Below are 13040 nucleotides of genomic sequence, written 5' to 3'. Positions count from 1 at the left end.
CAGAACCGCACTAGTAAAATAAGTAGAAGGGAGTATCATTCAAGAAATACATGTATTATACAAGGTATTGAAACAATATGCAGTGGTCGAAGCAGCCAACGCCATCCACCAAAACACCAAAAGCCAATCCTCTCAGCCGTGGAGCATGGATTTAAAGATCACAATGCACGAGCCCAATCAAGCAGCCCGCGACACAATCCCACTTTTCCCAAGCTTATCAATAGTCCCACTCTTCAACCGCATCACCCTCTCAATCTCCCTACTCGACAAACCCTGCTGATCGCGCATTGTCAGCGCCTGGCTGATGGTAAACGAATCCAGGAACTGGCGGCCCGGGAAATTAGTATTCCCAACCGCCTGGCTCTCTTCTTGTGCGGCCTTTGTGAGGCGCTGGCGCGCGGTAACGACTAACAGCGCAGGGTTCGAGGCTGTAGGGAAGACAGTTTGGACGGTACCGCGGCCGAAGGGATTGGGGTGTGAGAAGTTGCCGGACGGGTCGACGGGACCAATTGAGCGGAGGGAGGCGGCGAAGTCAGGATCCCGGCCGTCTAGATCGATGGCTATATTTGCTGTTAGGGACTGGATTTGCAGGGTTTGGGGGAGTTGACAGTATGGTATAGGTTGAGAGCTCGTTTTTTCTATTATGTTTTCTTCTTCTTCTTCTTCTTCTTCTTCTTCTTCTTCTTCTTCATCCATGTTGGTTGGGGATCTGATATTTGTCAGGCTCACGTACCATTAGATTTCGTGATGGATGGTTGCTCCTTGGAGTGATATGTTGGACCCTGCGCTGGAGCTGCGGCTTGAGCTCGTGGTGGTGTGGGAGCAGGCGTGGGTGTAGGTTTTGGTTCTTGGGCTTGCTTCGGAGGTGCAGCGGGCGTCCGTGGTGGGGGAGCAGGCTTCTTGGGATACTGACGCCGTGTAGCTGCACCGGCAGCTGAGCGGGCAGGTTTTGAAGTAGCGGAACCCATTGTAAAAGTCTGCGGTTTGGTTCGGTGGGGATTGGAGAATTGGTTGTGAAGCTTTCCGCGGCGGGAGATCGGAGGAGAACGCGGAGTTCATTTCTAAGGTTGGCGCTTGGACGGGAGCCACTCAAGTGACGTCAAAACATAAATCAACATTAATCTCGTTCTGCTCACAGACGGTGGAATGATTAGTATACAGTAGTAAACAACATTGTTTTCCGATTATGAAAATAGGGAATTACCGAGCGAATGCCAGATAATGTTAGAATGAAGCAAAAAGTCCATATGTAGATGACCGAGGCACGACAGCAACTGGAAGGAACATCAGCCTTTGATTTGCAATTCGTAAAGAACCTATCTAGGTGGGTATAGCTCTTCTGATTAAAACCAAATCAACTTTAGACAAGCTTTATTTATAACAATCCAGTTGTGCGATAAATAAAAATGTGGATATCATGACAGCTAAGATACAGTGCTACACGAACTCAATAGGCCGACAACATCGAACGAACCCGGCGCGACAAGCCTATTTTTTTGAAACAAGCGTTCTTCTAAACGCTTAGCGGAGACCTGCGAGGCGGCGGCCTTGAACCTCGCCCAATGCGCGGCTACCGCTCACAAATGCGACCGCGCCAATGACGGCAGCTGGGGGCAGGATCTCAAACAGGTTCCAGGAGGTGTAGTAAAGGAAAAAGAGGCCCTCAAAAGCAACCAAAGATCCAACAAAGATGGCGTGCGGGAGAGGGGCAGACTTTAAGGCAGTGGGCAGGTGGTTGACGTTTGCACCAAGGAGAAGCCACTAGATTCCGGGTTAGCCATACATTCGGCAACATGCCATTCTTTCACTCTTACCAAAACAGCCAGAACCGGAAGAGAAGCACCGACTAGGCCCACAAAGGCCAAGGTGATAACAAGAGGGGGGCTGCTGGCGGCATCCTTGAAGATGTGGTGGATCTCGGGAAGCTTGCCGTATCGCTCGACGTCAACAGTGGGGACGGGAATGTCGGGGTTGCGCTCGATGGATAAAGCGAAGATGGAGGAATCATATGCCTCGGAGCTACCGGAGGAACCAATGACTACACGAGCGTCGACAGGTTCGGGAAGAGAGAGGAATTGGATCGGGAGGTCCTTTTGAGTCTAGAGCAAACAACTGTGTTAGCTTGTTTGATTTAATCATGCGGAGCTTCGATCGAGGTCGCATACCAATTCCACCCGCGATTTTCCATTGTCTTTGACGGTGAATGGATAGGAGATATCTAATCCAGTGTGGGAATCCTTCAACAGAAGGAAAGCTTGGTGCGGTCGCTTTGCGGAGCTTCCTTCCTGAGTAGTCAAGGTGACGCGCAATGTATCGGCACCGGCGAGCGCGACCGGTTTTGGGAGGGGGTTGGAGACGGAGAGGCTATCGAAGATAATGTGTTAGCTTCCAGCAACCCTGCAGATGTGGATTGAGTTCTTTGATCTCACGATTCCTTGTATCCGCCGTTGATTCCGGCACCCTTAGGTTGGACTGCCACGGTGGCATCAGTAAAGCCCCAAGAGGTCGCAGCAACTGCTGGCAACGCAGCCGATGCCAATAGGCAAAAAGGAACAGTGGCCTGCCACAGATGCATCGTGAAAACAATTGCAACAATAAAGAATAGAAAAAGCAATGATATCGGAGGGGACGGGTTAGAGGAGCAAGGAGGAGAAGCTGTGGTGACAGATTGCAGAATAAAGGCGGAGGCCGATAAGCGCCGATCGACTTTAGCCCTAATTTCTTTTCTGCTGGGACTTCACCTCTCTCTTCTCCATGAATCGCCCTCGATGGCCTAGGGGTCCCCGCAAACCACCTTACTATATAACTTGACTTGTTCTGGGGATTGATGATCGTTCCCTGAATGGAGTATTGCGTGAAACGACCGTAAGTCCCGCCGAATAAGTCACTTTTCGAGGGTTCCTTGCCCCGGCCCTAAACCCCGACTTCAGTCCTATTCTGACGTCGATTTCCCCTTCCAACTCGACGTTTACTCCCTGTCCCCCACCACAACCTAAGCACCCATATATTTCAGATTAAACCGTTGGAATCTTACTGTACCTTACGCCGTTGTATCATGCCATTTCCCTGGATTCCAGTTGCTTCTTTTGTCTCATAATGTTCCTGGGGAGCCCATTCACTAATTGCCAAATTTGAAGAAACAATACTAGGCTTCATCCAGTATGCCTCCCAAAAAAGCACGCAACACAATGCGTGCTGCGACATTCACCCCGTCGCGTCGCTCCTCACGAGTGCCCCCTCCTTCTAAGACTAAAAATGAGAGCGATCTTCCGTCCAAACCTTTGAGCTTATCGTCCACCGACCACCCCTCAGAAAACATAGTCACATTTCGCTATTACAATCCCAAAACCCCCACTCAAAGTTCTCCTCCAAATAATCCCACTCCTGATCTACCTTCAACAAATCGTCGCACGTTTCAAGCTCGTCCGTCTCGACTGTCCAACGTTTACACTCCGTTGGTAGAAACTCCCAAACCATCCAGTCAAGATCAAAGTAGCCGAAAAACTCGACGCTCGACTGCGGCTCTTTCAACCCCTCAAAACTTGGCATCCGACCCGGACGCCTCTGAGGGTATTGGATCTACTGGCTGGACTTACGACCAATACATGGGCGGTACCGACGAAACACAGGCTCCCCCATCTCCCAGCGCTGCCTCTTCCAAAGGCACTCGACTTTCCTCTCGCCTCCGCAAGCCAACATCGCGCGCAATTGAAGCTATGGCATTCAAAAAGGATGCTCGCAAGAAAACCACCCAAGCACCCAATAACGAAGCCGCTCAGAAAAACGAGAGGAACAAAGTCAATGAACCACTCAAGTCCATCGCCAATGCCGTCAATAACAAGGCTCTCAAGGGCAAGAGCAAAGCAAAGGGGAAAAAGACCTTGAAGCAACAGAAGGCTCCCCTCACCCGCATTGATCTCAGCATTGAAGCCGCGGGACAAAAGCTTTATGATGTCACCGTTATAGCACTGAGTGCCGAATTTCAGCTTCCCTCCGATCCCGAGTGGGAGCTAGCCAACGCTCGCTTTGGATATTTCCAGGCAAAGGAGGGTTTGCAGCGCACTCGTGAGGACTCCCCTGTTGATGAGGACCAGCCCAACCTGTATGACAGTGAAACCGACGCCGGAAGCATTCTACAGTACAGACTGCAGGATGAGCCGACACTGGATGAAAGTGGCTGGCTCCTGGTCGGCTGCACAAATCGCCATGGTGAGGCGATCATTTTGTCCCCCGACGGTTACGTCCCCTACTGGCCCCCTCAGACCTACAATGACAAAAAACTGCCTCATCCGCCTGTTCGCTCTCGCTCGGCAAAACAGACTCAGAACGACATCAACTTTGGTTTTCCGCCATTGATGGGCGATCGCAATATTCCCTTGGTCTCTCGTTTTCTGCCCGAAGATGTGACTGAGGAGTTAGCATTGGCCCAGGTACGCGGTGAGGCTCGCCAGAGGGCAATTCCGCCTCCAACAGAACCCCGAAAGCCCCGAGCTGCCAAGCGCCAAAGTCAACTACCATGGGGTGACAAAGCGATTTCCGCTGCCGAAACGGCAGGACCAAAGACGAAGCGAGCACGTGCCTCGTTACCGGCACCTCCCAGCAACGCCGCACCTCCGGCCAAGAAATCTCTCCCCCGTTCCGCCAAGTCAGCCGCTAAAAATACCATCGACAACGGTCTTACCCGCGACGATACCGAGACTGATAAGGACGGGTCCCCGGATCCTCCGTTCCGGCCTATCCGTCTCGTGCTTACTGCCCCTCGACCTGAAGGGAAGACAAACGGCATGGACAAGTCAAATGCTGAGGAGGAGGTGATCCCCAAGCCAAAGCCCAAGAAGGAGGTCAAAACTCCCAGCAAGGGGAAAAAGCGAGCTGCCGATACTACAGATGAGCCGGCGCTGGATGACACTGCTGCTGCGAAGCGTGCTTGTCTTGCTGGTTCTGATGTGGAACCCGCTATGCAGAAGGGTGGAAAACGCAAGGCAGTTACGACGCCGAAGCCCGTGCCAGCCTCTAAAACCAAGGGTGAAAGTGCGGAGTCGCCGAAGCGGAAGGAAACTCCTCGCGGTCGTGGTGGAGGTCGGGGAAATCGTGGTGGTGGTGGCCGTGGTCGTGGCAGTCGGTCCCGCGGTTGAAGTTCGGGACATGGAGATAGATGGAGGTTGGGGCTACAGCCAGCACTTGGAGTTGGTTGAGAGCTCGGCTTACGGGTGGAATACTGGAATACCGAACTACTAAGGCCTGAAGGCCAGAGAAGCACCTCGTTTGTGTGGTGACTTTGAAATTCTCTTTTTTATGTTGCACAATTAGCGATGATCACAAAGCGTTCTGTTTTGAGCACTATCTCGGCGTTAATCAAATCTTTCCAAAAACACTCTAATAGTGTTCTGACTTGAGTATATTATTACCTTCGTTCCTGATTTCTTATCGGATTTCTTTCAGTTTGTACATAAAGGCTCTTTTAAACCCCTATAAAGAGCTGATTGAAATGCATACTAGTCTCGGTCAAAATACCAAGACTAGTAGTAGTTACTATGCAACCAATAGTTACTCAATTGCACTTAGCTTACCAATCTTCTCATTTCCCTTGATACTAGTATCATCACCTTCTTAAGGTGCAATACACTGGCATAATGATAACTCTTGGTCGTCCAACTTTCTCGCTGCAAAACATAATATTACTGCCTCAGGCATCAACTCTCCAAATTCCTCATCCAATTTCCTACTCCATCCTCTCCTCCCTAAAAGAATATACAGAACCCCAACCTCCTATTTCCATCTAAACAAATTCTCAAACCAAAATGCCCGTGTATCCATCCGAGCAATTCCGTCCGGGTCAACCAACCCCTGCTCCCCGCCCACAGCGTCCGAGCCCGTCTCTCAAGGGACACCCGGATATTCGGTCGACAAAGGAGTATAAGGTTGCTGCGCGGAGGTGTGTACCTGAATTAATGCTCTCTCATCACATTCCTTTCTTCCATTTTATTCCAGATATCCTCCAGTGACGATGGTGTCATCTGGTTGTGCCGGTTTTGGCCTGCACCGGATTGCATTCTGGTCGATGACGTCCTGTGCCCCGATTCTGTTTGCTACACAATCCACTCAGTTTCGCAGTCACTTGCGTTCTGCAAAAAAGAAATTTCGTGTTTACCGGATGTTCAGATTTGCGCTTACTGATTTTTTCGGTAGATGGACATCGACTATTGTTGCTTTGCCGTTTCTTATGTATACCTCTTATATTCTTTATGAGCGGGGTGAGTCTTCCTAATGCTGGAGATATCTCATTACAACTGTTATAGTTGGTTCAGTACGTTCTTAGCTTGCTAACGTGACTCGTATCTTCTAGTTTATGGTGACAAAAGCCAGAAACACTTTGCGCCCCCGAAGAAGCAGCAGGAAGAGTCCTCTTCCAGCTCCGAGTCTCCTGTATCCCGCTCCTGAAGCCCGCGCGGATTCCCTTTTTGAGGTCTACTTTGTACATTAAGCGCTTAAGATCCAATGAAAACTCACCATTGCATTGCATTGCATTGATTCAATTTGACCATTTACTATCGGGATTTACAGCTACACATGTGGGCATGCCTAGTACCAAGGTAAGTATGAATGAATGGACGTAACAGTTGAAGAAACCTTTAATGAATTTGAAATGCATAACGATCGTTCCTGTTTTATTTTGATGACCAGAAAAGAACAATATTTGCTCATATATTGAAAAGAATCTCACCACCTCATCAGCCTGCTGGGGTGAAAAGAAAGAAAGACATATTTATAACCCGAATTTCAATCATGAAGCACGGCGGAGAAGTATTTTGTTTCACGATATGTAGTAGGTTTGGTGTCATGTCCACCATCTGTCCAAGTCTAGCATGATATAGAAAAAAGAAAGGGGCAGGGTATTTAGCCAGCCACACCCTGCATGTGGAAGTGGTGTTCTCCTGAGCCTGCTGATTGAGGCACAGAAGTCGAGCCACTACTCACGCTGGGAGGCTTCACACTTCGCTCGCGCATGCGGCGACCCTCCATTAAGCCACGCAACCCACGTTTCTGCAGACCAATAACGCTGGATAAATCACCGGTCCAAATCTCGCGGGATGGGCGGCTGGCATCCGTGCCACGGCGCTGGTGAGCGCGAGATTGTGAGCGGCTTTCAGTATCGCTAACGAACTCTGAGTCGGAGTGGCTGAAGCTAGAAGCTGAGGTGGCAGTGCTTGCGGTGCTTATAGAATCTTCGCGTTCACGGCGAGCGCTGTGGTGCTGCCGGCCACGTAGATTGGTGTCAATGCGGAGAGATGGGATGCCACGCGTGTAGTTGGTAAGATCACCCGTGCTGCTGGCGGCGGAGGGAGGCATGGCGCCATGCTCTGTGTCAGAGGAGTCGGACGTCATTAAACCACTGTCATGGGAATTTGTGCCCTCCGAAACATTGTGCATGGAGCCATTCCCGAACTGCGAGCCATTCAGGGCTTCCAGCGTACCGCCTAGGCCGCCGGTGAAGCCGGTACCTCGGCCGCCACCTGCTGCCATTGCTGCTGCGTTGAATACCGCCGCAGCATTGCGGCCATCAAGGACTTGGTGCAACCGCTCGACAGTGGCTTCAAGAAGACCATTTACCTGATAAGGCCGAGCAAGTTGAAGAAGAGAGCAGAGGATCTGTGGTGTGCACAAGGAAGAGCCGGGAGGGGGAAGAGCGGAGGTATAAAGATACTGAACGAGTACCTGGAGCGTAAGGACGGTGTGAGGGAGATAAAGCACACGGGGTCGGGCAGTCGGGGCGAGGCCATGAGCAGAGGGGGCTTCCAGGTTTTCAAGGAGTGCTTTGGACGGGGCGGAAGGGTTGACCAGGGTTGTTGCATTGGAGTAAAGACTATTTTGGCCAATAGATGGAGTGATGGTAATACTGGAGTTGCGACTTGGGTGGATTTGGGCAGGGCGAAGAGTCCCACCATCTGCGATTCCTCCTTCGGACGATTCACGCAGAAGCTGGATGAAATAAGGTCCCCACCGTCTAGACAAAAGACGGGAGTTCACGGGAATGCGCTCCCCTCCGACAGCTTGCAGCTCCATGTCGGACATCTCGTGCAGTGAAAGCGCCAGCTTCCCTAGCTCATCGGCTGCGGCTGATAGCGGTCGTCCACCAGTTGTCAGTTGCGACAGCTTCTGCTGCAAAGAAGCTGGCACCGAAGGTGAGCTGTATGATTTGTATCCCGATGTCGAAGACGTGCGAGAGGGGTTGTTGTACAGACCAAATGCTTCGAGCTCAACCAGACAGATATGAGAGAAATTGATTCGGCGATGATTGTAATCATCGACCAAGCTACGCTTGCGGTGTCCAAGAATCACAAACGAGCTGCGGCGTGGCCAAAGAATACCACGATTCCAGCTGCCATGACCAAATACCGATCCACCAGCGTCAATACGTCCCCAGGTCAGAGTCTTCAAGTCAAGAGCCCACAGAGCGTATTCTTGTTTTGAGGAAGTCAGGTAAGTACCACTGACGACGAAATGACCGTTGATAATACCACCATTGGGGAAGCGCAGCCCTGGTGGGGATGCTTGACTCTGCATCGGTCGTTCAACAAGGCGCCCGTCCGGCAAGCGCACTTGCAGCTCCAACTTAACATCGAGGAAGTTGTAATTGGAATAAATCAGCATGGGGCATCCTGGTGATTCTGATTCCTCAATCGGCTCATGATTATCTCGATCAGGGGAAGCAGACCCAATTTCGGAGACGTCCATACCCACCAGGGGCGCGACGACACTACGGTATGCACCGCAGCTGCGACCGAGAGGACTGGTATTAGTCCATTTGAGACTGCGAAGATTGAAAACACTAGTTTGCTCAATGTAATGGTTTGAGCTGTCTTGACCACCAACAACTACCATTTCAGCGCCACCAAAACCATCAATATCCACCCCGATCGAACCTTGGTGGGGTGTAGAGGATTCGGGGTTGTGGTGGAGAGCTGACAGCGGTGCACGAGCCGAAGTGAAACTGGCGCTTGAAGGCAGGATAGTGGCGCAGTGTGCGTATCGTCCTTGCGGTGACTCGTGCGACGCAACTCGTGTCCATGTTCGCGATGGGACATCGAAAATGTGGATATCTGACATAACAACTACCTCCGACTGTGTCTCCGCACCAGACGTGCCGGGGTTTGAAGCATCCTTGGGAGCACTGGGAGCTGGCGACATACCACCATATGCAACTAACTTGTTATCTCCTAGAGCACATACACTGTGGAAGTAGCGCGGGGGAGGGATGTCTCCTGTCGCTTCGACTTTGCTCCAGTGCCGCCGGATCAAATCCAGTTCGTATAGGTCTGCGGTCAACTTGGGACGACTGCGCGAGAGGATCCGGCCTCCAAAAACGTATAGTTTGTCGCCCAAAATTGTGGTGGTAGCCCCGACCAGGGGGTGAGGCTCCTTGCCGGTTGTTCGGCGCACATTGCACACTAACCCGGATAGGTTGATCGGTCCGGACGAGGGTTGTTGGTTGAACGACGGAGAAACACCGCCTGTGGCAGTCGGTTCTTGACCTGCATCTAAGAAGCCGCCCAAACTTGACTGGCTCCTGGACATCATTGTGTGCGAGATGGTTGGTCACAACTCCAAACGCACTCAAGAGGAGTCCAAAGAAATATAAATAGTATGATATATTAGTCCCCCCCCCCTTTTTTTTTCTCGGCGTGATTCCGTCAAGGGCAGACGGTTTATATAAGACGAATGGCGGCTCGATTTGAGGTGTGTAACGATCGCAATATGCTGCTGGGCGCTGATCGCAGGGAGGGTTGCGGCTCGAATTGTGGCCCTGTGGGGGATGGATTTGGACCAGGGGGTGGGTTTTCCCCGCCGCGTCAAGGTAGGCGGGTTTTTGGTACGGGGAGGACCAGGATTCGAGCGCCGGAAATTTTCTCGCCGATGTGCCTTGTCGACCAAAAACGAGTGGAGAGAGATCAAAGTGTCAGACAAGTGGACGTTGGATCGGCACAAAAAAAAGGCGGTCTCAACCAACGCTTCGGGTTTGGGGCGGATGCGACCGCGCTATCTACAGTTTTGGCAAAAGGGCCGATCCTGAGATACAAACATTGAATTCATAGAGAAATGAGTAGATTAGGGGAATCATTCTTTTATATAACAATATATCTTTTTATAGTGGATTAAATACTAACGCAGTTCTCGTACTATGTCAGTAGATAGAAACCTTGGAAGATTCCACGTGAATTATGTATGGTTGTACAGTCTTACACAAACTCTGTCATAGTCCAGTCATATCAGGCTAAAGTCACTTTTACCTCAGTGAGACATCTACTCCCAGATTACTGCACATCCCGAAAATATTTTACAGGTATAAGATTGACAATTTTCTGGCAGGATAAGGCATTTCATATTGGTATCAAGTAGGCTTTTATCGGCCAAATCACCTAAATCTTTTAAGTCACGTTACATCGTAAAGCCCGTTCTCTAGTTGGAAGGGTCCTTGGTGAAGCGGAGGTAACTGTAATATAATAGTTAGAAATCAAGTTCCCCAAGGTGTCACAAGAATCTATGCAGGATGACTTACGGCTTGACCTCACGGATCTCACCAAACTTAGCCTTGGCATCGGCAGTAGAGACGGGAGGAGGGATGACAACATCATCACCGGGGAGCCAGTTGATGGGGCAGGTAACACCGTGCTTGTCGGTGGTCTGGAGAGCATCAATGACACGGAGGACCTCGGCGGTGTTGCGACCAGTGGAGGCGGGGTAGGTCATGATCAGACGGATCTTCTTGGCAGGGTCGATGATGAAGACGGAACGAATGGTCAGGGCCATACCCTTGGAGTCAACATTGGTGGTATCTTGGAAGTCAACCATGTCGTACAGGTAGGCGACCTTGCGCTCAGGGTCGGAAATGATGGGGAACTTGAGCTGGGAGCCGGAGACCTCATCGATGTCCTTGATCCAGCGGTGGTGAGACTCAACGTGGTTGGCACTCAGACCAATGAGCTGAACTCCACGCTGGGTGAACTCGGGCTCAAGCTTGGCAAAGGCACCGAGCTCGGTGGTGCAGATGGGGGTGAAGTCATCGGGGTGAGAGAAGAGGATGGTCCACTTGCCACCGAGGAACTCGTGGAAGTTAATGGGGCCAGTGGAGGTCTCGGAGTCGAAGTTAGGGGCGACGGAGCCCAGACGGAGGCTACATATAGATGGTTAGCCAATAAACTCTAGGGGAAATGCCCATTGAGGTAGTACATCTTGTATAGATGATAGGGCTAGAAGTAACAGGTATAACATACGGAGCACGTTGTTCAGCCATTGTGATAGTGAGAAGGATTGATATTGCGGGATATTTTTCAGGAGAAGGAAGTTTAGAAATTGGGGGGGAAGAACTAGGTTCAAATACCGGAGCTTGCCCCTCTTGCTTTGCGATGCATTTGATCGAGTTACCTCATCCGGCTTGTTGTCTATCACGCAATTGCTGACCGCCCTGGACAAAATGACCCTCTCATTGGTGGAAATGCAAGTGGGCTGTTTAGTGTTCCTGATGCCATTCATGAACCTCCCAAGGTACCACTGCATTTTGTTACTATTCCCTTCCCCAGGTTCTTTCCCCTTCTTTTTCATACTTTTACTATTCTCCCTAAATCTTGCTAGATATTTGATTTCTTTTCCAAAAAAATACAGTCTATCAAAATATCACCATCGCATTTATTCCTCTTGATGCTGTCGGCCGAGCTACCCTCCATGTCGAGTCGGCCGATAATCACTCCGCTATGGAGCCAATAGAGACTCGACGGGATGGCGCAATTCCATACTCACTCTTTGTCGACATTGATAATCCCAAAAAGCCACCAGCACATGGTCGATCCCCGAAGTCGCAGATTCAGGGAGAGCTCCAGCTAAACCAATTGGCTGGATCTTGGTCGACCTCCGGATTCGGGCCCGTTCATGTTCAAGTGGGATGAGACCCACCAAGTGGGGCCAACCTTCGACATGTTTCCTTGCTTCTATGGAGTCTTTCCGAGTATACTCATAACCTACTTTTGTTGCCCCAAATAACCATGCAGGGAGGTTCGCATTGCAAGGTTCTAGACTAGAGACATCCATTAATTCGACGAATCAAATGTATTATCGGTTGAAGACGGTTGATTCCTCTATACATAGAACATTCATTGATCATTTCCCTTGGATCTTACTAGTCAAGACCCATTGATGGATTCCAAGGTTGTTAATGAATTGCCTGCTTTCTTTTCTGCTTTCAAAAAGAATTACCTTCAAAATAGGTTTCCTAATTTCTACCATGTATTGTTTTTTTTTTTTTGTTTTTTTCACTTCAACCTTGAAAAGAGATTTCATAGTCATCGGAGTCCGGACAATAATTGAAATCAAATGGAGGCTAATATGGCACCTGGGGGCAACCTCCAATTCTCCATTCTACTAGTGTAGCCACCCCTCTCCATAGTCAACTTGGATAAAAAGCAAAACCGAAAGTTTGAAAAATCGACGGATTCAAATATTTAAAAGAATGCTAAACAACCGTCAAATGTCCAGTTAGCGTGAGTGTTCCACCATATTAAATAGTAAAATAGTTCACGGGTGATCTCACGTCCACCTTGCTAGGTAGCTAAAAGAGAATTCAGCTCGGTCAAGTCAAGCTTGGAAGTGAATCCATGCAATCAAAGTTCAACATTGTAATATTTGAACGTTTTGAATGTATTACACCCGAAGTTAGTAACCTTGGAATATTTGAAAATGTTAGAAATTTTGGGAAAGTAAGCCTCAAGTGATTTGATTCGAAGCCTTAGAGTAAACAAGACCAAATCCTATCAACAAGAAACTTGGGAAGAAAGTAACGTGGATATTCCAATTCGGAGGTATTTTCCCCCACTTGACTTGCTGGAGATCCGTCGATCAAGCGCGCATGTCACGTGAGTAAGCCGTCCGGGGGACCCACTGTCACGTCGCGTCGAGCTCGAGAAAATAAAAGCTTTCGTCTTGAATGAAACATTACATTCCATTTCCTCGCGCCATTACTTTATCACGTTCGTACAAATCTTGCCTCT

At 49.8% G+C, this 13040-nt stretch overlaps 6 protein-coding genes across 6 annotated transcripts; 2 read left to right on the top strand and 4 right to left on the bottom strand.

The window, feature by feature from the left end:
• Positions 1–177: 177 nt before the first annotated feature.
• N7466_004842 (uncharacterized protein) lies at positions 178–968 on the bottom strand (the record flags this gene model as incomplete). Its single annotated transcript, XM_057164239.1, has 2 exons — positions 178–560; positions 734–968. 2 exons carry the CDS (start codon positions 966–968, stop codon positions 178–180), a joined length of 618 nt encoding a protein of 205 aa, XP_057022920.1.
• A 553-nt stretch (positions 969–1521) lies between these two features.
• N7466_004841 (putative oligosaccharyltransferase subunit ribophorin II) lies at positions 1522–2575 on the bottom strand (the record flags this gene model as incomplete). Its single annotated transcript, XM_057164238.1, has 4 exons — positions 1522–1761; positions 1815–2099; positions 2166–2364; positions 2430–2575. The coding sequence occupies 4 exons, from the start codon at positions 2573–2575 to the stop codon at positions 1522–1524; spliced, it is 870 nt and encodes a 289-aa protein (XP_057022919.1).
• Positions 2576–3161: 586 nt separating this feature from the next.
• On the top strand, positions 3162–5135 carry N7466_004840 (putative GPI-anchored cell surface glycoprotein; the record flags this gene model as incomplete). Its single annotated transcript, XM_057164237.1, has 1 exon — positions 3162–5135. One exon carries the CDS (start codon positions 3162–3164, stop codon positions 5133–5135), a length of 1974 nt encoding a protein of 657 aa, XP_057022918.1.
• Positions 5136–5801: 666 nt separating this feature from the next.
• Positions 5802–6441, top strand: N7466_004839 (uncharacterized protein; the record flags this gene model as incomplete). Its single annotated transcript, XM_057164236.1, has 3 exons — positions 5802–5935; positions 6190–6254; positions 6347–6441. 3 exons carry the CDS (start codon positions 5802–5804, stop codon positions 6439–6441), a joined length of 294 nt encoding a protein of 97 aa, XP_057022917.1.
• Positions 6442–6897: 456 nt separating this feature from the next.
• On the bottom strand, positions 6898–9579 carry N7466_004838 (putative regulatory protein Ral2; the record flags this gene model as incomplete). The annotated part of the gene is made up of 1 exon (XM_057164235.1): positions 6898–9579. One exon carries the CDS (start codon positions 9577–9579, stop codon positions 6898–6900), a length of 2682 nt encoding a protein of 893 aa, XP_057022916.1.
• An 879-nt stretch (positions 9580–10458) lies between these two features.
• N7466_004837 (peroxiredoxin) lies at positions 10459–11293 on the bottom strand (the record flags this gene model as incomplete). Its single annotated transcript, XM_057164234.1, has 3 exons — positions 10459–10492; positions 10559–11173; positions 11274–11293. 3 exons carry the CDS (start codon positions 11291–11293, stop codon positions 10459–10461), a joined length of 669 nt encoding a protein of 222 aa, XP_057022915.1.
• Between the last annotated feature and the right edge of the window lie 1747 nt (positions 11294–13040).

The sequence above is a fragment of the Penicillium verhagenii genome (genome assembly GCF_028828195.1).
Source record: "Penicillium verhagenii strain IBT 33310 chromosome Unknown utg000005l_segment0_segment0, whole genome shotgun sequence".
Taxonomy (NCBI): Eukaryota; Fungi; Ascomycota; class Eurotiomycetes; order Eurotiales; family Aspergillaceae; genus Penicillium; species Penicillium verhagenii.
Note: the sequence above shows the minus strand (reverse complement) of the source record. Positions and strands in the feature narration are given on the sequence as shown.